The sequence below is a fragment of the Dipteris shenzhenensis genome, chromosome 30 (genome assembly GCF_047967505.1).
Source record: "Dipteris shenzhenensis isolate YYH24624 ecotype China chromosome 30, Dip_SZ_1.0, whole genome shotgun sequence".
Lineage (NCBI taxonomy): Eukaryota > Viridiplantae > Streptophyta > Polypodiopsida > Gleicheniales > Dipteridaceae > Dipteris > Dipteris shenzhenensis.
Window position 1 is genome coordinate 7,030,270 of NC_141625.1, and position 23,898 is coordinate 7,054,167.

The 23,898-nt window shown below is 45.6% G+C and overlaps 1 protein-coding gene across 4 annotated transcripts in view; it reads right to left on the bottom strand.

Moving 5' to 3' along the window:
- Positions 1 to 23,898, bottom strand: part of LOC147881661 (K(+) efflux antiporter 5-like) — a 76,031-nt gene that overhangs the window by 28,257 nt on the left and 23,876 nt on the right. For all 4 annotated transcript variants that reach the window (XR_015543925.1, XM_087401323.1, XM_087401321.1 and 1 more), the window contains exons 11-16: positions 12,679 to 12,756; positions 12,305 to 12,393; positions 5,718 to 5,817; positions 5,262 to 5,315; positions 4,696 to 4,791; positions 673 to 861 (exon numbers count right to left, since the gene is read on the bottom strand). Coding sequence is in view for 3 of the 4 variants with exons in the window: in XM_087401323.1 (XP_087257449.1) it covers positions 673 to 861; positions 4,696 to 4,791; positions 5,262 to 5,315; positions 5,718 to 5,817; positions 12,305 to 12,393; positions 12,679 to 12,756 (606 nt within the window). In the remaining variant the exon portion in view is untranslated. The remainder of the gene's footprint in view (positions 1 to 672; positions 862 to 4,695; positions 4,792 to 5,261; positions 5,316 to 5,717; positions 5,818 to 12,304; positions 12,394 to 12,678; positions 12,757 to 23,898) is intronic.

Genomic DNA, 23,898 nt, shown 5'->3' on the forward strand with positions numbered 1-23,898 from the left:
ACCTTATTTTTCAAGGGCCTCCTAGGTCACCAGCTCCTCAACATGGAGTTCTATAATTAGACCCATTGTCAGAATTACCACAGCCCAGAAAATAAGTTGGATTTCTGACAATATACCAACAAATTATCCTTTCACCTGGTAGAGAAATCCCAATTAATCAAGACACCTCCAACAATCCTATTATATGAGCAGCCATAAAATTATACTACTCCAGCCCCCAGCACAGCCAATTATTCACCTATGAGTGTTATATATTTTGTTGAAAGCATGATGATAGACAATTGACCTGAACATGCATAATATTGTTGTAAAGTGTTTCTTCAAATAAAATATTGCTTGATAATGAAAAATTTACCCGAACGCCTTAAGTGCTACAATTTGGAATTCAAGCCATATCCCAAACTGAAGGAATCAACCATGGTATAAAGCTATATTGTGGATCTAGAATGTCTCTTCTGTGAGTGTATGTAGCATTCGGTGATATGTCTTCTGTGAGCATACATTGTGGCCATCGGACAGCCATAAAACACACAGAGAACCCAATAATATGGCTCCCACTACAGCTGACAGAGATCCATCACTAGGAATACTGAAAAACCAACATTGCTTTCTCTACCATAAATAGAACAGAGAACTCCAAGCATCAAAATAGGAGATAAGAGAGACACATACAAGAAATGAATTCTTTATACTGTAGCCAAATGCTCTAACCACGACGGTGACAACAACAGTCTTGGCGATGATAACAAGGATCACAGAAGCTAATAATATGTCCATGTGGCTCAGTAAGAATTGCACATTTATAAGCATCCCAATGCTAGCAAGGAAAAGTGCTGCAAAGAGATTGCGAATGGGTTCAACCTGCCACAAGTAGGTAAAGGCATGATCAGTCAGCAGAGATTCTAACAATGAAAGCAACTGCAATCAGACCTCAAGAATACAAAGTGGCAACTACTTTTAATCCCAGACAAAAGATTAAACATTATAACGAATTGCAATTATCAGTAAAACAGCCCAAATAATATTTGAGAAAATAATATGACGGGGTAAAAATCTTGATTTCAATCTAAATGTTAAGACAATCATTTTCTGTAGGAGCCAAATTACTTTCTCCAATGTACATGAATAGTTAAATTTAAACCAACAGAATATCAAGAACGTGTAAACACAAGCATAGCTTAGTAATCTTATTAACATATTTTGAAAACAAACAACTCCACTAGCCTTTGTTAATCGTGTCACTATAACTGACATGAGCTTCCTCATGTTACATCTAGCTTGCTTCACAACTGTCTCTCAAAAACACACACCAAGGCTCACACCAAAAGAGGTCACTTATCTCCAGATCAAAAACTTTGGTACCATGACATCCAAACGGCACAGATTGCCATGGCTAGTCTATAGTGTTGGAGGTAGAAGGGGATCTCAGGCTCCTTCCATTCCACTCGCTTTGTACTTGTGTGTTTTCCAATAATCAAAGATTGACGTGACTTCTCTATCGACTCGTCTTGTACCTGCACTCTCTCTCTCTCTTCGTTTCGTACCTACAGCCTTGTTCCAGGTCTTGGAAAAGCTTCTAGCCAGTCCATCTTGAGGTTTCCCTGCACATGCTTGTCCTCTCAATCCATGGACAGCCATGTGGCACTCCTGCACCACTTCTGCCCATTATGGTGGACCTGATCTGCCAGGTATCTCTTTTCTCTCCCTACTTCCCACAGGGCATCCCATGTGCTTCCCATCGGGTAGCCCCATGCCTAACCCTATCAACCCCTATGGTCCACCCCCCCTGGTGAACTCCTCATAGTAAAAGAAGTGTTTCCTCAATGCCGGAATCCGATAGAGGCAAAACACCGCTTGCGAAACAAATGATACATGTGTGCTATTCCACAGCTACGCTCCACGATATGTGTGTGAAGCCTCCACGCCTCTCTCTCTCCCGCTTAGCGCCTAGCTCTTCTCCGACTCCCGCCCCTCCACGATGCTGTAGTCATAGCAGCACAGCACAAAGCAGCAGTACACCACCAAGGAGCAGCCCCCAGAACCAGTTCGCGGTGGTGGAAGCGTCAGCAGCAGCAGCCCGTTTCGAACCCAGGTCGCGCAGGAGGGGGCAGTCTTCTTTTCGCATATCATCAGCCTAAGAGAGGTACAAGAGCAACCTATCTTCAGCCCCCATGCTGAGCTGAGCCTTGGGCTCAGTCTGGGGTGTTAGAGATAGCAAGAGGGCCCCCAGTTATTCAAAGGCCATCATGGAGCCCCCAAAGGTGAAGACCTTTATTTCAACCCCTCCTAGTAAACCCTCCTACTCCGACATCGCAGAAATACCCAGCCCATACACATGCATTACAAGCGGAGGGTTAGCTCAGACCCACAAGACCATATATACTTTCTACAACAGGACGTAAAGGAGCTTAGACTTATGGTTGCCGCTCTCAAGACGAAAACAAAGGAGATGGAGAACAATGGCAAACGAGACATCATACACGAAGTACTACAACTACACAGGGAAGTGGCGCCTGCACCACAGTTGGTAACCAAAGTCCATGGCATGGTTACCAATGAGGTCAAATCGACCAAAAACGGCAGCCCTTGGGGGGGGCCAGATTTGTCGAATACAAAATGGGCTCATGTGGAGTGGCTACAAGTTCTCATGTTATTATAAATGATTCGTGATAAGCCATCCGTTCCTCATCAGATCATTCAAGCTGAGTTTGGGTCACCCCCATTACAGCTAGATGCTGCATTTCAGGTCATCACGTATCTGTACCGAGTCAAGGAGTATGGGGATTACACCTATATGCCTAGCAGGCTACCATGGCTAGCACTGTCCTCTTCTATGGCACTTGAAGCAAGGCGGGACCACAGATGCTGATATGCATGCACAAAGAGATGGATTGAGCGACTAGGGCTCCACATGGATAGACTACCTCCCTTCTAGTACAACATGGATGCTCCCTTTTCTCCCCTCCTATCACACGAGGTCAACCAGGTTATCCGTGACGATCTCTTCCACCTACACACATTTCGGACTTGGTTGGGACCGAGTGAGCTCCTAGTGAAGCTTAGCTTCTACAAAGATCACTTCTTACATATCACAGCTAAGGGTTTCATTGACCCCCCAAGATACACGCAGATCTACTTACCCCAACTCATTGAGGATCTTTATTGAGCAGTTCAGGGTCTCTTCACATAGACTTCGTATCGAGAGCGGCAAAGCAAAGCAACTACCCAAGAAGAGGCGCATATGCACATTATGTGACATGTAGGAGGTTGAGACAGAGAAGCACTTCATCTTCAGATGTCATGTTTACTATGAGATCCGAGGGCGTTTCTACTGCCTCTTCAGAGACAGCTATGGGATTTTGGCCCAATTCTCTCCTACCCAGACCAGCGATGTTTGGCAGGTTCCAATCATGAGGTACTGAGACACCGCGAGAGGATACTTCGAGCATGGAGACAAGAGCAGACTTTTTCCTTGGCTGATCCCTCTCAGAGCTCTATCACGGAGCTTTTTCAGCCTGATCACATGGACCCCCACGAGATGAGGCCTCGACATGACCTTGACCCGGAGCCAGTGACCCAACAGCTCAGACAGAGGGTTGACACAAAGATCACACTTGGGGACATCCCCTCCTTGTTTAGAGTCGGAGCCCGACGGACAGGGGTCACAGTAGCCTTGGTTAGACGCAGAGCTATGACCAAGAGACGTGTCAGGATTGCACCCGTGACTGGCCAACAGCACTCTATCGCTGATTTCATGCCCCCGTTGCCTCATCCACCCTGATGTCCTAATGATGATGATGATGATGATGAGATTCATATATAGTCGACCACTGACATGACTATGTTGTACTTAGGACTTAGTGCTACCATTCTGCATTTTGTATTGGTGTGGAGTAGCTCCACCAACACAGCTCGTTTGTACCAGGTTTTTCACAGTCTCATAGACCCATCGATCTTCCGAAGACTTTAATAAACCCCCTTTCTTTCTCTCTTTCTCGTGCAGCGTGCTATACTCAATGAGCAACGAGGCATGCTACAAAATAAAAAGAGTCGTGAGAAAGATGCTCAACAAGAAGAGAGAGGGCAAGATGATTGCAAACTTCGAAAGTGCTTCTAATGTGTCTTGTCTTAACTCATATACCTCCCTTGTTTATAAAGGGGAGTCTATATGTTTTTTCAATCAGTCTTTTAACAAAATAGCCTTCTAGACTCAAACTACCGCATCCAAAAGCAAAACTTCCAAAAAGAAGAACTAGGTGCCCAAGATCTACACAAACCTAGAGCCTTCCAAAAAAATCTAGCTAGATAAAGCGACCTAGGGCCACAACTCTTAACCTTATACACTCGCCCAATCTCTATCACTCAATACCACTCTTTGGCACAAATGTCCCATACATATAATAACATCTCCTGTGCCAAGGACCATGTACCCAATAGCAAAAATTTCACACACATATCAACAATCAACATTGACAAATCCAAACCATAAGCATCTCAAGCAAGAATGACGCAGACAAATATCAAACCTGTAGCAAACAATACAACAAGAACCTTTATGAGTTGCCCCACTTAAGTTTCAAGACTTACCCCTTGTATCATGTTCTATGTCACTTCACCCAGCACATGCACTAACTGTTAAGTTAATCCTCTTTTCATTTTATAACCCATAAACTGAAACTTAAAGTAACATCATACTTGCTGAAGCGTATGTTCTGCAAAATCAGTTGTTGAAATCATGACACCAGCTACAAATGATCCAAGTTCAAGACTCAAGCCCAACTTGTCACTGCACTGAAACCACCAACGAGAAAACCAAGTTTTTAACTTCACCCCATCCTACATTAGATAAGACAAATGATCATTCAAAAGCCCTGTAGTTTCTTTCATACAATGCTTACAAACCAGAATAAGTATCAAAAGAGAACTTCAAATGATACACTAATAAAACTATAAACACCACGACAGGTGCACAGGAAAAAAATACTTTTATGTTCCTAATTGGTTGCATCTTACTTTCAAAAATTATTGAATACATAGACCACATCAAAGCCTCTCATGCATTCTTGAACAAAGCAGATGATACGAATTGCATCTCATGTAACCAGTAATTGTTTGCTGAGTCATTGGGCACAAGAGTATCCAGCAGAGAACATTCCCTACGAAAGATACAGGCTAAACCTTTGATCGTATGCTAGTTGGAAATGCTCTTCTTCAGCATTTATGGATAAGAAATCGGCCTGTGGATAAGGTGGAAAACTCACCCAGGCCACAGTTAAGCAAAATGCCACTGCTGCAAGCTGATACAGTTCATTGGTCTGCATCATCAACAAGGCGTGTCATTTAAGCGACAAATTACTTGCCGTATTCACCAAAGAGAAAGATATGACCGTAAATACAGAAAAACATTATTAACATGCTTATGTACTCATCATCTATTCTGCTATTGGAAAAATCAGAGAGTGAAACAAATTCACCGTTAAAAAAGACAGCAAGCTGCTTATCTCAATCTCCAAAATCTTCAGAAATTGTCCAGAAATTACTTAATCTATCATTAACACAGGCCATGCACCATGTGCGTATGTGCTCCTGATTCATGAAGAACGATTGTTCCCTTGATACAGATAAGGCGCTTTCAATTTGCAAGAACGACTTCAATATTTTAAGCATTTTATTTTAATCAAAAAAAAGGGCATAACTATAAACTGTTAGCAACTTGCCTGCTGGGATGAAAGTCGCATTATCAATTTCAGAAAGCGAGGCACAAAGGATCTCGCTACGATCATTGAAAGAGCAAGGAATGTTGCAAGTAATAACAACCTGTACGGACATCACACATAGAAATCAACTGCATTAAAGCACGCATGTATTGTGTGACTCTCAAAATAAAACCGAATTTGCATAGCTAAAGTGCAGAATGCACAAACATATCCTTTAGGCCTAATGTAATCAAGCTTTACAAACTAATGCATAAGGTTTAGGTCTCATGTAATCAAGATATTTAAAACTGGCCTATGAGACAAAGTGCAAACCCAGTATATTTTTCTCATTATTATTCGGGACACATACTCTACCCTTGTAGAGAATGATGTGGCCAACAAACATCCCAAACTTTGTTACATTAGGGACAAAGTACTTGAAGGCGAGGTGGAGATTATCTCTTGCCCAACTAATGATGTGGCCAACAAACATCCCAAACTTTGTTACATTAGGGACAAAGTACTTGAAGGCGAGGTGGAGATTATCTCTTGCCCAACTCAAGAGGACTAGTTGGACTTTTTTTTTCCCCAAAGAAAGGAACCTTCTATTAATGCTTGAAAGATTTCATACAAGACAGCAGCCCCGAAGGTGCTGAGTATGGAAAAAAACCGGAAAAGGCTGAAAGAAAGAACCGGCCTGTTCAGCTCATTGCCTAGGGGATCTCTGGTACTGGGGCTAACAGCCAAGTGGGGGAACTATACAACCAGCGAATCCCTCACGGGGTGAAGATGTAGGAAACTCCTGTAGGCCAAGCCTTGCAGAAACAAGCACGCCTCTCGATAGTTGCCCTGGAACCTGGAGTCCCACATCCCCAGGTGGATCGTAGTGTGTATATGATATCATGCCAGATGGTGACTAGGGTAGCCGAGGGTGGAACCAAGTACTCACCCATCACGAGACTGCAACAAGCCACCCAAATGTTCCATGCCGTGATGCTGGCTACCACCTCCCAAACGTTGTCCTCCCTAGGAGGAGCTAGGCTGTCAGGAGGGACTGCCTCGTGGAGTGCTATCCTCTGGATGCTCTGACCATGTGTCCGGTAGGCTAGGGAGATCTCATCAATCTCAAACGCATGTCCTCCCTCTGTCAACCAGGCCACCATCCCCCAGGTGTAGTCTCTCTGAAGACTTTGCATACGTGCCATGATCTTGAGGGCTCTCATCCAAATCCTCACTGCGCTACGACAACTCCATAGGCAGTGCGCGATAGTCTCCAAGAGACCATCGGAGCAACAATGGCACTGCCTCTCCACTCGCATCTACTCCAACCACGGTCCCGATGGACAAGCCTCCGTGGACGGCCAGCCAGAAGAAGTAGGATATCTTCCTCGGCCGCAAACTGACCATAGCCGCATCCAAAACCTCGAACGAACATCCCAGGGCACTCTCTGGGTCACCCAATGCCTCTCCCTCGAGGGGACTAGTTGGACTTTATCATGCTAGCACTACCATTAAAACACTTTGTAAATGTACAATGCCAACAGTCTTCATGATGACTTCATTATTACCCATTCGATTTTATGGCTAATAATTAGGTTGTCATCCTCAATCTCCATCAGAACATGTAGGCTTAGACTCACTATGGTCTCCTTTTAGGGAAGCATTTACACATGGAGCTTTGATTTGCTACACATATGGATTTAAAGCTTCTAGGCTGGGTGGCAAATTTAGCCATGTGGCATCTACATAGATTTCAAACCAAGGTCACATGCACCAGTTGTTACCAAAATGTGTCTTTACTAAAAGAGCTTAAAATAGACATCTAGATGGAGCCTTTTCAACAAATAAAAGAAGCACTTTCGAAATGTCAAGCACTAATTACCACTAAGCTTCAATGTTATTTTGGGCAAAAAATGATCCAAGCATTCTGGGTGACCGATCCACTTTGTAACTTAAGTGTTAGGATATGAACCCCTGAATTGAGAACACAACTTAAAGAGTGGAAGTCATTAAAAGATTGAATTCCGAAAAGTTGAAAAATGCTAGAATGAGAAGATAGGTCACGTTCAGCAACATATAATGAAATGCTACTCCAAGATGGCTCACATGGACCCCTCAACCCCTAAAAACTAATCTCCCCTTAAATGACTACATTTGTGAGACCAAAGGCCTCTCCATGCTTGCAAGAGCTCCCCACCAAACCACATGCCAACCCACCTGTGTGAGCTCAGATATCAGAATCACCTGGTTTCTCAAATTATTAGCTGAAAATCAAATCGCTTGTGTGTTGGTGCAGCTTCACCAAAGGTGAGATGATGTTAGGCTTTACGGAACTTGATCGTGAGCAACCTGCAAAAGTCAACTGCTCCTCATGTCCCCCCATCCTGAGAAGCATCTACAGTTCTCTCCAATTGCACAAACATGCGCAACTTCACACATGTTAAAAATTGCCTTAAGATGCACAAAAACTATATTTACAGCTGCAGCTGCTGTGCAAACTTTGTACATCGTCTAGAAGAGCCATAAATGCACTGGCAAGATGCTAGGGCTGAAAACTTGATTTGGGCTGCTCTTTTGCAGTCTACAACAAAGCGCACCTCGAATCCACTGTTAATTGCTGCATCTCATGTCCTCATGGTGAATGCCGCCAGCCTAAAGGATTTCTCGCGATAAAATTAAAGATGGTGGCTATGGCTTTTGGGGCTGGAATAAACCTGAAAAACAATCGTGGCTGGGGTTTCTAGAACTAGAATTTGATTCTCCCTCACAAGATTGCATGTTGGGAATTCTATGTCATAGCTCTTGTTCTAAGAGGACACACTATTATATTTGCAATACCATTGTTAGGATATCATAACATAAATCGTAAAACGAGAACACAGTTCAAGAGTAGAAATGTTCAAATTTGAACTCCCAAAGTCGCAATAGGTGGAATTGCAAAACTAGGTCACATTTGCCTTTCATAATAAGCTAAGTAAAACCCCAATCTGTGATGGCGCACATGTTGATAACATGTGGGCCCCCCAAAACCATTGAGAATGATGCACTTTCAATACACTGCTTTTTCTAGTCCAAGTATGCATGACATATCTTCAAAAACCAGTCAACATTCTCTTTTTTTTGTTTAAAAAAGATTACTTCATTAAGTATGAATGAAAACCGCAAGAGCAAGCTCTAATGAGGGAGTACATCATGCCATACATGAGAAAAGCTCAAAAAGAGCTAACAAAAATCCAAGGTGGAAGCTGAAAATGCCACCTCGACCCTGAAGGAGAGAAGAATGAAATCCTCTCCAAACTCTAAAAAAAGTCTCTCTCCTGGCTATAACTGCTCTGGAGGATCCCTGCATGCTCACCCAAATGGCCATCAGTGTATGTATAGTATCAGTCCATGCACTGGCCATAGAATGGAACAGACCTGAGAACCCTCCAACGCCTCTGAAAGGAGTGAAGGGAACATCTTGGAGAGAACAAGACTCCACAAAGTATCGTCGTATAATATAGGCTTGAGTCTGAGTCATGTCCCTCGAAAAACACCTAAGGGCCAGTAAGAGATAACCATGCCACTAATCCCCAAGTCACGAAGAATACTGCTGCGTGGCATTAAGGGCAAGTAGGATCAGCCCCGAACCTGGATCTCCCCAGGTTCACTACAATCCCTCCATGAATAGAAAGCCAAAAGAAGAGAGTGCTCTTTCTATTCCTAAGCGATTTCCAGAGCCTCCTCCAAAAGTTCTTATGCACCTATACAGAAAGCTGAAAATTATCCCAATGAGGAGCTCTGGAGGGCCTCCAACCTCTACTGCTAAGCTGAAATCTCCTGGCATTTCTGACTTTGTAACGAGAGAAGGGGATGCCCTTCTCTTGGTGCCCTTCATCAATCCATTCCCACTCCCCTGGGTCCCAATGGGGGAGCCACAATATAACCAGAGTCTCCAAGACCCAAGTGCCAGGAGAATCGGTCAACATCAAGATACCACTGTAACTCTGTGCACCACTCCATGTAATCTGCAATCCTAACAGGCTGGAAGGCAACCTCCAAAAGAATATCATCTGAAGATCTGGGAAGTCTGCCTTCCGACTGGACATCAAAGACAAGGGTTTCCTCATGTGTATCCCGCAAGGCAATAACCTGTAAAGAAATACCTGTCCCCGTGAAAGCTCCCAACCAAGGACTCTGTGATCAGCATGTCATCTGTATCTATCCACTCTGCTGATATGGCTGCCTCTATCTGTTGCATCCTTACTGCACTCCCTTTGAGGTGACCAACTAATAAGAGTCTCTGATCCTCTGGAAGCTTCCTAAAAGCCTTCCAGGCACCTACTGTGGAAGCAGGTCCCATCTAGACCACTACACATAATGTGACAGTCCTAGTGATCTAACATGCTCATCCAATATAGAGTTATTCCACATGACTGGCTGCCTGTCTATTTCTTCGCGAGAGGAAGGTGGAACCATCCGAAGAGTAACTCTAAAGCTGCCCCAAGCCTTCAGAATGACAGTCGTGAGAGGGGAAGAGGGAGATCTAAGATGGACTGAAGTAAAGATCCATCTCGAGCTGTCCATCCAATCTCCCCCATGAAATGGCATACAAGACTGAATGTTGTGCAAGAAAAAATCTTTCCAAGGCTCGTTTTGTCCTAAGATCCCTTGCATTTCTCCTGGTCTCTCTCTCTCCCCTTTCCAGTTCAATTCATGTGTGGTGTGCTCTCTCTCTCCATTTCTGTTCAGATCCACTGCAATTCTCACACATTATCGAATAAGATCTCTGCATCCTCCTACAAGATCATAGAGCAACCCTTAATCCCCTTTCCATCCCTACAATTGTACGCGTCTTCAAAACACCACAAGCCTTGCACTTTCATTTTTTCCCACCAAAATCAGTAGTTATTTTGTGACAAAATGATGTTGTACTTTACAAACACGGGATGAAGGGATTTCGGCATAATGTAAACTAGCATCCACATAGACAATTTAAGGATCAAAATGGACACTGTCAAAAAGAAAAGAAAAAGAGAGAATTGTCAATCCAGATTCCAAATAAGAAATACAAACATGATATAATCTATTATAATGTAGGTTTAAACTTATAAATAGTAGCCTTGTGAGCCCACTATTCTTACCTCTTGTGAACATAGACTCGCAAGGTAAATCTGAAAGAGAGTAGGATATAGGCTGCATTGTGCAGCAGGCTGAAGCTAGCGGCTGGGGGCCAAGTGGACTATGGAAAAAGGGGGGTAGAAGGGAGCTAGAGGTAGAGGTGTCTCAAGGAAGAGAGGCTCAGTGGTTTGTGGAAGAAGACTGCTGCCTGCAAATTTGAAATCTCGGTTCGGCCCTCTCCTTCCAGAATCCATAATCTGAAAGTTGAAATACAAAGGTGTGAAAGAAGGGGCTGAAATAGGGAGCTTCATGGATTCTGAAATAGGGGGATGCGAGAATTCTAAATAGGGGGCTGATTCCTGAAATAGAAATGCGAGGAAGAAGGCTGAAGGAAGAGGGGCCTGAAGGAGGGGGTTGAGGACGGAGAGTGGAGGATGGGAAGTGGGAGTGGGGAACCTTGGGAGAGGAGAGGAGAGGAGGGAGCTCAGATGGCCAATGCAGATACATGGGCAGCAAATGTGAAACAGCGCAAGGCGCAAATGCAAAAAATGGTGACCTTTTTACATTTGATTTTCATTCAGATTTGCAGGATGACATACGGTGCACGTACCATATGATACACGACATACCATACTATACCGTATGGGAAAATTCCTTACGATGCAAACTACCCTGGAATAACTAGCGCTTGTTTCTATGCTTTATGATGGCTTCCAGGTGGCTTTAAAGATTGCACTTACATTGCAAATTAGACCTTGTGAACTGAAATTTGAAATTTTTAATTTCAATTTGTTTTCATGTTCAAAATTTGTTAATTATAATCTGAATAATTTCCATTAAAACTTAAGCTTCTCTTTGACTGAAATGTTGACGCATCCTTCATCTGCTTGAATGTAATATGGAATATGAATATGTTGGGATGTGCAATGGCATTAATTACAAGTGTTTATCAAACAAAGTTCATGACAATAGTAGACTGTTTCAGCAGACAAGAAAGACAAAGAAATCTCTACATTTGTCACCATGCCCGTCTTTGTACTGCTCTCCTAGCCCTACCCTATTGAGTGAGTTTGAGTTCAATGTTGTTCTTTCTATTCTGTATATTCTAAAACAAGAATAATAATGTATGTTAGAATGTGAGAATGTCAAGAATGTAGATGGTTTGGGCTTTTGGTCAATGTGGGCTTGATCCAGCCAAGTATATGATATATTTCAAAAAATAAACCGATACTTTTTTCAGCAGACTTGCAATTGCTACTGCTACAACTAAGATTAGAATGAGAATTAGAAACCTCATTACTCGCAATAGCCAAAAGGATCATTGTAAACAATGTATAAAAATATAATGCTACTACACCTCATGCTCTATTGAATACAAGAATGCCAACAATTATCACCCGCACATGCATTGCCATAGTAGATTGCATCTGGTCTGGGACACTGAGTTGTTATCACCAAGTTGCTATTTGACCAGCCCAAGAATGTACACAAAAACAATGTTTACTTACGATCTTATGATTGAAACGACTCCATGGAAGACCCCGCTACTGCCTCCAAGCACAGGAAGCAAGGCAAAGAGCAAGCCTACACAACAATCCTGAAATTGCAAGGCAAAATTTACCGAGCTGCTTTTTGGAAAATAAGAATAAGCCCTTAGTGAGTCTTTTTCCCCCTTTTTCCTTCATTTTCTTTTTACTTTACCTTTTGTGGAGAAAGGGGTGTGGGCAGAGCTATGCAATCAGATAGTTTGATTATCCACAGGAGGCCAAGCATGGTCTATGGTTCCCCAGAAAAGAAAAAAGAAAGATGGGAATTAAGAGAGAGAGAGAGAGAGAGAGAGAACACCAAAGATATTTAGCTATACTAGCCAGTGGGAGAGTACCTGCAGTATAAGTGTCCCAATGGTTACCTGCCCATGCAGGGCGTTCACACTATTGCGCTCCATTAAGAACTTCAGAACCTGAATTTAAGAATGATTTCCAGTATTAATTTAAAAGGATTCACTACTTTATATAACATGCCAATCAAGCATCTTAACCATGCACTTAAAAGCAGATAATGCATTTCTACAAGCCACACAAATATCATTCACACATGTGCTCCATCAAAAACTTCAGAACCTGAACGCCAATGCACTAAACAGCAAATTATGCATCCTACAATACATAAACAGATAGCGCATCCAACCTGCTTCAAGTCAGATATACAGTATTTAACGAGCATAGACTCAGTCTGCTTTCCCTATGCGTGCTTCCCATCTCGTTTCATCTAGTGGCAGCAGAAGACACTTACATGCTGACATAAAGCATCAAAAATAAAGGACATAAAACACTATTGGGTTGCAACCAACCCCCCTCTGAAAATAGTACTCCTCTTCATCTCCTTGATCACAGTTATTAAACACCTCTATTACATCCGAATCCATGCATGGCCACAGACTATCTTGAATAGTTCAAGGCTGGCCCCATATGGCCTGACTTAACCTCTTTCAATCCCTGCCAGAGATTGCTTGGTGAAAACGCCTCAAGTGAGTGTGAACCCACAAATGATTGCTGTGGGATGCCTAGTACCTCCTGGCTCAAGCTGCTTGCTGCTGGCTCAGGGGATGTAGAATGAAGGCTGGAGTGCCCCCTTTTATGCCCTTCTCCCTCTAGAACCCTCCTATATATAGGGCAGATTAATTCGTCAACTGTACACTGTCCTGACCCATGCAGCCCCTGGCCTCACCCACTTGCTGCAAAGTCTGGCATAGCTGCAATCAAACATGTTTGGAAAAGTTCCACAGCTCCAAAAATTTGTTGTTTCCAAACTCCTTACAGTTTTCCACCATGGCTCACAGTCATAGTGGTAAGAGGCGTAATTGGTGCACCATAAGCAGCACATAAGGTACAGGACTCTTAATTAAGACTCAAATTTCAGAGGCATAAGAGGCACAAGTTCTGTTTCCTATCATAGATTCACAAGACATATAGATGCATTTATAGAAAGCATATCCATCATTTATCAGTCTGCATTATAGAAGTTTAAATTTCCTTCAGCCATGAGAACTGAGGTCACACAAGTTTCACACTTGAGAGACATATTGCAAGTCCGAATAAAATTGAGGGCTGATATATCACATATGATATGACTCATACTCTCATCACATAAATTGAGAACTTGAGTGTGGATGAGCATGAAAGGCTGAACATGGATGAGCATCAAGCATTAGATCACAGCGATAAGCAATTGAGAGGCCTTGCAAGTGGTGCAGATGCCATGGAGAGAGAAGGTAGATCTCATTGCTAAAAACAACTTAGTACCTCCCCTCAAAATCCCACCAACCGAACACGGAACCCCCTCCCCCCCCCCCTCCAGGGCGCAAAAAAAAGGTAAGCCCCTTACGGGTAAGAAGCATTTCAGATCCAACCATACTCGCATTACTTGAACACCTCCAAATATGTGGAAATATGTCATATCAATTATCGTGGCTAAATGACAAAATGATAAGTCTACACATGGCACAGATACATGGGTATGCAGCATGCTTTCTCTGGCCTCATTATCCAGATTTTTGTTCATTGTTGTTAATAAGTACTATGGTCCCGATATTAGCAAAGCTTTTAAACGAAGCAGTTTGCACAGGTTTCCCCCACAATTGGGGCCTTAACACCATCAGTCCAACACACACAGCAAGGGATCCACTGTGCCCGGAAAACTAGAGGACCATTATGATTAGGCATGTGATGTCCAAGATCTATGCATCAGTGCTCAACACACAGATTGGCCAATTTGCAGAGCTCCAAGACTCAAAGCTAATGGACAGATAGGCGTCCACGCTGATCACACACTCTAGATCACATCCTCACACTAAGGGGGTCATTGAGGAGGCCATGGCATAAAGACAGAGGCTTTATTGTTGCTTTATGGATTTTCACAAGCCTTTTGAAATAGTACCGAGAGTCATCACACGCTTGTGGGATATGGGATACAGTCAAGAGATTATTTGGGCACTCGCGACAGTCTATGAGAGAGTCTCAAGCAAGGTTTGGATGGCTACAAGCTGGGGGTGGACGAAGGAGATTAGGAGCACTATCAGGGTCAAACAGGTTGCCCACTATCACCAACCTTGTTTGATCTTTACATAGACGAGCTTGAGACCTTCATCGAGACACTGGGAAGCAAGCTATTCTCTCGCCAACTCCTTCATCCAGATTCTCCTCTATGCAGACAATGTGGTCTTACTCTCCTCCTCGACTAAGGGTCTCCAACGACACAGATGCACTCCATACCTTCTACGAGACACATGATATGAAGGTCAAGCTTGGTAAAGCAAAGGTTATGATCTTCAACACATCCCAAGAAGCCATGCACAAAGAGCAGTTCACATTGGACGGATTATCGATGGAGGTAATCACATCCTATAATACTTCGGGATTCTTCTCTCTTGCCGATTTTCACATGGGACAAGCAATGCAAGCCCGACTGAGCAAGGGATACGCCGCACTTGCTAGACTCGAGCGGTAGTGCTCTCACACTCATTTCCAGGATCTTCTGACCAAGTCTCTTCTCTTGGACTCCTTCGTCTGCCCAGCAGATATGTATGGCAGCCCTAGTTAGGGCTGCCTGATCTATAAGAGGTGGACCAGGCCCCAGTAGAAGTGATCAAGATTCTCTTATTGTCCCAAATGATCCGCAATAAGCCAACGGTTCCACAGCAGATAATTCTAACTGAGTTTGGGGCATCTCCACTACAACTTGACGCAGCATTTCAGCATATCTCTATCAAGTGAGGAGTTATGGCTCCTCGACTTCAGGCTGATGCAAGTTACCATGGCTAGCCTCATCCTCATCCATGACTTTAGCAACTGAGGGCAATCAGAGATGTTGGTACACACGTACATGCAAATGGTTTGAGAGTCTGGACCTCCACATGGACAGATTACACCTTTTTCAATGTAGTCTTGGACGCCTTCTGTTCAGCTCAATTACCATGAGACTAACCAGGTTATCCCAGAGAATCTCGTACAAGTACACACATTCAAGACCAAGTTAGCCCGTAGCAAGGTTCCTGTGAAGCTCAGCTTCTACAAGGACCACTCCTTATGGATATCAAAGGAGGGCTTCATCGACCCACCAGGCTACACTCGAATCGACCTCCCCCATTCTTTAAAGATATCGATCTAGCAGTTGTGTTCATCACACCGATTACACATAAAGAGCGGGCAGGCGGAGGGCATATCTATAGAGGGTCACTTGTGCACTACTTGTGATCTACAAGAGATTTGAGTCAAAGAATCATGTTGCTTTCAAATGCCATGTGTACTACGAGATCCGAGATCGTTACCATTGTCTTCTCAGGCATCGACTTGGACCTCTCTCCAGCCTCTTGTGCGATGCACCAGGATCAAAGATGTTTGGCGACTTTCATTCGTGAGGCGTACAACACAAGGACCAGCTGCTTAGGGAATATAAACGAGATCAAGGTGTCAACCAAATTCCACTCAGAGTGTGTTCACTGAGTTTTCTCAAACAGATGGCACGGGCGGCAGGCCAATAGGCCCTAGAAAGGCAACGTGTCCGAGGCCCAGAGTCAAAGATACAACAGACCCGTTCGTGTGTCGATGCACACATACAACTCAAGGATCCATCTGGCGCAAGGCCATAGCTAGGAGACCACAACAGACCCCGCACACTAATCATCGCCAATACTCTAACACAGGTTTTATGCCGGCACAGTCCCATAGATCACCAAAGCCTCCCATCCACTTGGCTCCTCCACCTATGTCCAGAGGATCATGTTGGAAAGGTCACCTCACCATTTGAGGAGAGCATGGGGGGGGTGAACCTGGTGTCTAAGAGACTGACACATGGGCAGAGTATTGACTGCCATGTGGGCAGGAATCAAAGAGAGAAACAAGAACAGTACGGAGCTGTTATGGGCAGAGGGCCAGAATAGTACGGAAGCATGGCAGATCTGTATGGATTACAGGCGCCTGCTGTACAGCTGGTTTCAGGGACATGTATTGGGCAGGTGCCCTAGAACTGGAACAAGCCTGGAGCAGAGGCGAGATAGTCTGGGACAGATTGCGATGAATCTAGTACATGGAGGCGCACTGTTTGCAGCAGGTTTGGGGGGGGCTGGACCCTGGATATATAGGAGGGCATCTGCCCTTGAAGCAAGGGCCAAAGCCCTAGTGTTGTGGGCCAGGGGCCCTTGTTATGAGAGCCGTTTAAGGGTGGTTTTGCAGCAGGCTCGTCAGCCTGTTTGAATCAGCAAGAATGATGCTGCTGGTCGGTTTTTTGGAGCAGGCCTTGGGCATATATAAAGAGGCCATTGGGCCTCATTCATTCATCCAACAACTCAGCAAAATGGCAGCAGACAGGAGCAGCCAGAAGATACTTCCTTGGGCCTCATCCTCGAGGTGAAGGAGAGTAGAAGGTGTGCTGCAGACTGAGCTCTCAAGGGCTGAACCTTGGCTGTCATCTTGGGCAGCAAGGTGTTTGGATCTGGACAGAAAGTCTATAGAAGCTCGAGGTGGAGCACGCGGGCTGGAGTGTAGAGAGAGCCGGCAGGTAGGAGAAGGACCTTGTGGTAAGATCAGAGAACCACAAAATTGGTGGGACTCAGGATCTCTCTCTTTTGTATTGTGTCCATAGCTTTGGACAGATACATATTAGTTTGGTGTCTTCTATATCTGGATGGTTCATTGTCTATCGATGAGTCTGCACACCTATGCTATGCACATAAGTTTAAGAAGTTTGTGATTCCAGTGTCCACACACCCCAACTCACTGTGTGAGCTCCTGGGAAATTCTATCAGTCTTCCGCTGTGCGTACCCTCTATTGGTCAATTTCTAAAAAATCAAACCAAGGCTTCCTTGCCCACGGGTTTTTTAGTCTCATAGCCCTTCGGCCTTTCAAAGACATTTAATAAAAACCCTCCCTCCCTCTCTCTCAAGAAACTCTCAGTTCCAAGAGACTCTCAGTCTATAGCTGATGTTTTGTGTTTACCTCTTTGGTGTGTTTGCTTTGTCTCATAGTCCCGCGAGGGCTTCTAAAGACGTTAATCTCTCTCTCTCTCTCTCTCTCTCTCTTTTCTGAAGACGTTAACTGCAGGAGACAGGTCACAGCCCGGAAAACACAGATACGTGAGCTCTTTGCATCACATCAAAGGGCCATCAAGGAGCCAGGTTATATAGAGCCTGCACATGTACTTGGAGCTATGGTTCTGAGCAGTACTTGATTGCTCTTTTCCTACTATTTTCTACTAGCTTTTTGCATTTTTAGCACTTAGCACTCAGCAAGGGACTTAGAGTGAGCCCTTTGCTTCAGCCCACAGTGGCTTGTATGGGTTAATACATCTCTCTCTCTCTCTCTCTCTCTCTCTCTCTCTCTCTCTCTCTCTCTCTCTCGTCTTCCTCAACATAGGGGCTCCAGAGACACCTTGACGCACTACAGTGCTTTTGTGAGTCTCATGATTTGAAGGTCAACCTGGGTCAAACCAAGGTTATGACCTTCAATACATCTCGGGCCATCATGCGCCAAGAGCAGTTCACATTTGATGGGTCACCTGTTGAGATAGTTTCATCATACACTTATCTTGGGGTTGTCTTTTCCGGACCCATCTTCACTATGAGACCCACGATGCAGGCACGCTTGAGCAGAGGACATGCTTCATTGGCCAAACTAGAGAGGCAGTGCTTCTGCTCGCACTTTCAAGATCAACGGACCAAGAGGTTGCTTTTTGACTCCTTGGTCCGTCCAACGGGGATGTACGGCAGCCCTTGTTGGGGGCCAGATTTGTCTGATACAGAGTGGGCCCGTGTGGAGCGGCTATAGTTTCTCATGTTATCATGGATGATTCGTGGTAACCCATCCATTCCTCACCAGATCATTCAGGCTGAGTTTGGGTCACTCCCATTACAGATTATCACAGATGATTCGTGGTAAGCCATCCGTTCCTCATCAGATCATTCAAGCTGAGTTTGGGTCACCCCCATTACAACTAGATGCTGCATTTCAAGTCATCACGTATCTGTACCGAGTTAGGGAGTATGGGGCTTACACCTCTGGGCGTAGCAAGCTAGCATGGTTAGAATTGTCCTCTTCTATGGCACTTGCAGCAAGGGGGACCAGAGATGCTGGACCACCGACATGACTATGTTGTGCTTAGGACTTTGTACTACCATTCTGCATTTTTCTCACATGTGCTAAGGATTGCTAGCAGACAGATGCGGGTCTCGTCCCATCAGCTGAGGATCGAAGCAAGGAGAGCTGCAGGCATACCCAGAGAGCAGTGAACTTCCAGATTGTGCACAATGGGGGCAGTCGAGACAGAGGAGCATTTTCTACGTGTCTGCCTAGCCTACTATGAGATCCGAGGGCGCTACCACTGCCTTTTTAATAGTAGTGAAATCACTTTTCCCTTCTTTTCATAAAAAGAATTTCCACTTTTTCCTTCTTAGTCTTCTTCTAGTAGTAGGAGCAGAGTATGAGTAGCAACAGTAGCAACAACAAGTGCTCCAAATATCCACCAAGGCTAGCCATCACACCAAGTGCTAGAGTTTTTTTGTGACTCAATTTCTTGACAATATCGCTACTCAAAGCACTTGGAGCTCTGATACCATATAGAAACATGACAGTGGAAATATTTCTTAATTCAGGAGGGGCACGGCCTTGGCCCACCCTCATGACTGATCCACTTCCAGGACCAGGTCTGTATTTGGGCTCTACTTGATGGAGATGCGACAATACAGAGAGACGCTACTACCACATATCAGAGAGCAACAGGATGGGACCACCGCACCACAGGGCACAGAGGTAGACCTAGCGCAAAGACACGTCACGAAATTTCTATGCATTTGACTCAACTCCAGGGCACTCTGGGGTATAGGAGGAGAAGCTAGCCGAAATGAGACACAGCACTGCTGGACGAGGGACACAGAGACTGTACACGACGCGACAAACGACCAGAGCACACATGATCGAGGTTCGACCTATTTTAGCTCTCCTCAAGGGAGATCGACCGAGGCGAGGCGTCACCCTTGACATAGCCCATTGGATCCAGGGATCAAGGAGACCACGCCCTCCACCACCACGGGAGACAGCTCGACAGATGCAAATACGTGAGCTCTTTGCATCTCATCAGAGAGTGACCATGGAGCTTGGATACGTGGAGCCGGTTCATGCACTTGGGACTCTAGCTCTAAGCACTTGATATTTACATGTGACATGTCACCCTCAAGCTATTCTGCTATTTTTTTGCTATTTTGTACCAATATAGCATTTTAGTACTCAACAAGGGCCTTAGCGAGCCCTTTGCCCCGGCCCACAGTGGTCTGTATGAGTTACTTGACTCCGTACTTTGTCCCATAGGCTCGCGAGGCCTCCTACGGACATTAATCTCTCTCTCTCTCTCTCTCTCTCTCTCTCTCTCTCCTTCCCCACCACCTCCAACGACCTCCCTTGCCTCCACCACAACCCTTTCCTACCCACCTCCTTTACTCAATCCTCCTGTGGCCCCTACCCCATCTCCTTTACTTCCATCTCCCCCATCACTTCCCGTTACCTCCCTTGCCTCAATCCCAACCCTTTCCTACCCACCTCCTCTACTCAATCCTCCTCCTCCCCCTCCTTCAGCTTCACCTCCTCCTCCTACTCCCGTTCATTCCTCCCTAGCCCTTTCCCTTGCTTATTCCTCCCCTCCCCTAGTCCCTACCCATCCTCTTCCTTCCTCTTCCTCCCCTTCCCTATTCCCTACCCAGCCTCTTCCCCCCTCCTCTTCTTCCCCTCCCCTAGTCCCTACCCAGCTTCTTCCCACCTCTTCCCACCTACCCTCCCTTTCAGCCCCTTCCTCCCCTAGTGTAGGCTCTTCTTCGGTCCCTGACTCCCTACTTCCTCCTACCGGATCTCTCTCTTCAGGACCTCCATTTTCTGCACCCCTCCTTTACTCGCCTTCTTACCCTCTTACCCCCTCATCCTTGTACCCCCTCTCCCCTTCACCCTCCACAGCGGAAGCAGTCCTGGCAGATAATCTGCGCTTGAGAGATTTAGTTATGCAATGCATGGAGACTTGCAGACTTCAGGGCGCTGCGATTCAGTCTCTCACGGCACAGATACACACACTGACTGCTCAGCTATCGACAGTTGAGAGTCATAGATCTAATCAGGACTCCCATATTCGCCAGCTTCATACCAGAGATATTGATCGGGACATCCAGTTACGGACACATGCTAAGCGCATAGTGTAGCTGGAGGCACGCATTCAGGAGCATGTTGTGGCATGCGATGATCGCCTCCAGCAGCTGCATGTAGCTCCTCCAGCTAGTGCAGCAGTTGAGGAGAGGCTGGCCACACTGCAGACAGAGGTACAGAAGACCTCAGAGTGGGTGGACGTTGTACGTAGAGCCCCACAGACCCAGCAGACCACAGTCTCTGAGACTATTGCCGAGAGTCAGCGGCGAGCTCAGAAGGCCCTCAACATCCGCATCCGCGGAGTTGAGCGATCAGATACGAGATCAGCCATGGATCAGGCGACAGATTTCATATCTGGGACACTCGGAGTTCAGGATCATGGCATAGTAGCTGCATATCGAGTGGGCCGGGATCCAGCACTGCACCAGCCACTTATCATCAGATTTAGAGATGCTGAGGCCCGTCTCGCAATATTACGGAGGAGATCCAGATTGAGGGACCATCCACAGATTCACATGGATGAGGACCTTACAGCTCTTCAGTGGGAGGAGCATAGACGTCTCATTGCACAGAGGGATGTTGCCCGTCGTGAGGGCAAGTGGGCCGTGATCAAAGAGGGCAGACTTTTGATAGGAGCTATGCGATCTAGATCGGCTAGAGCCACAGTTGACGACACGAGGCCTATGGGACACGTAGCCTGCCAGATAGCTTGAGTTTCGCAGTTTGGAACTGTAATGGTTCCCTCACAGCTCAGCCTGGCAACTTACGAGAGACCTTTTTTGATCAAGACATCGTCTTCTTTACAGAGACCCATGAGAGCCCAGAGAGAGGCTTGCCGCAGGTGACAGGGTATGCCTGGGAGTCTGTCTTTCGACAGCAGATTAGACGATCAGGAGGAGTCAGAGGATCTGGCGATGTGGCAGTTCTTTATAGAGAGCATCTCAGATCGATACTCACAGTCGTGAGGAGAGACCATCAGGCCAGATATCTTTGGGTACAGATCAGGAGACCCCCCCTGAGAGACTTGTTTATTGCAGTATGCTACTTTCCCCCGAGACAGTCTCGTTATGCCTCAGATGGACCAGGACAGTCACCTTTTGAGGATTTGTCAGCCGATGTATTGGAGTACTCACGCCGCGGAGAGGTCATCCTTTTAGGAGATTTCAACGCGAGGACATCAGACAGACAGGCAGAGATTTTGGACTTTGCTGAGGATCCAGTCTTAGTTCCAGCTGTCCTAGATGAGAGTTTTCCACGCTTATCTTCAGATAGAGGGGTAGAGGTGACAGATCAGGGACATCGCCTATTGGAGCTTCTCTCATCGCATGGCATGGTCATTTATAATGGACTTCGACAGTGGCCGCATTCATCCACAGTCACATGTTTTCCCTTCGCGGGTGGTGGTACGAGCGTCATTGATTACGTCTTGGGTCCCCCGACTTTAATCCCTTTTGTACATAACCTCACAATCGACCCTCTTATGCCTTCAGCCGATCATGCACGTCTGCACTTTATTCTTACCCAGATTCCTCATGCCCCCCCTTCTAGACATCATGAGCGTCAGCCATACTATGAGGTTCATTTTGACCACCAGTTCGATGATATTTATAGCCAGCACCTGAGTAGTCTCCTCCGTCCGCACCTTCTCGATGCCCTACCCTCCACACAGGATCGGTGGGACCTTGTACATACCTCCATCATCTCGGCAGCCCACAAGTCCTTCCCCTTCACTTGCCACACATCCGGTCCTCCACCAATCGGTCTTGTGCCTTGTAATGGATGGTATGATGAGGAGTGTAAAGAACTCCGCAGGAAGCTTCGCCTTGAGACACAGGAGAAGTCTTCCCTCCTCATTGAGACCAAAAAGAGTTACAAGCGTTTGGTGCGACGCAAAAAGGGCCAATTTCTAGCCCGGAATGAGGAGCTGAGAAGTTTACTTTTCATCGGTGATTCCAAGGAATTCTGGAAGAAATTCCTTCGCTTGAAATCTCAAACTCCTCTTACAAACCCGCAGGTTTGGCTTGCCTATACTTCCACTTTATATGATATTCCAGACCAACCACAGATCGACTTATCCCATGTGCCTAGACCCACCTCCTCTGCCTTATTCTCATCCAGCAGTGTCCGAGCAGCAGTTCATCGTTTGAAGCCTGGGAGAGCTAAGGACCATGATGGATTGCAAGCGGAGTATGTAATCCATGGGATTGATGCCTTAGCTACAGTCCTCTCCCGTCTTTTTAACGAGTCCATTTGTACAGGTCTTCCACCTAGTTGGCTAGAAAATACTATAGTACCCATACACAAGTCGGGGGCTCCTTTGGAGGCGCCGAACTACAGGACCATTATGATTGGCCATGTCATGGCCAAGATTTATGCGACCATTCTAGAAGGACATATAAATGACCATGCCGAGGCGACAGGTATGAGAGCTAGAGGGCAGGCAGGATTTCGTGCAGAGTACTCGACTCTAGATCATATCTTCACACTCAGGGCTTTGATTGAGGAGGCGAAGTCACGTAAGCAACGGCTCTATTGTTGCTTTGTGGACTTCAGAAAGGCATTTGACACTGTGCCGCGTTTCAGACTCTTCCAGCAACTTCGTGACTTGGGATTCAGTGGGGAGATTCAATGGGCGATCATGGCCTTGTATGAGAGAGTCACAGGTAGAGTCAGGACACGGGCGGGGCTCTCGGGGGAAGTACGCAGTAAGATAGGGGTGAAGCAGGGGTGTCCTTTGTCTCCGACACTCTTTGGTCTCTATATCGATGAGTTAGAGATGTACATACAGACGATGGGTGGTACAGGTTCTTTACTGGCAGGATCCACGATACCGATTCTCCTCTATGCAGATGACGTGGTTCTTATTTCTTCCTCCCAGCAAGGTTTACAGGCACATCTCCATGCACTCCACAGCTTTTGTCAGGAC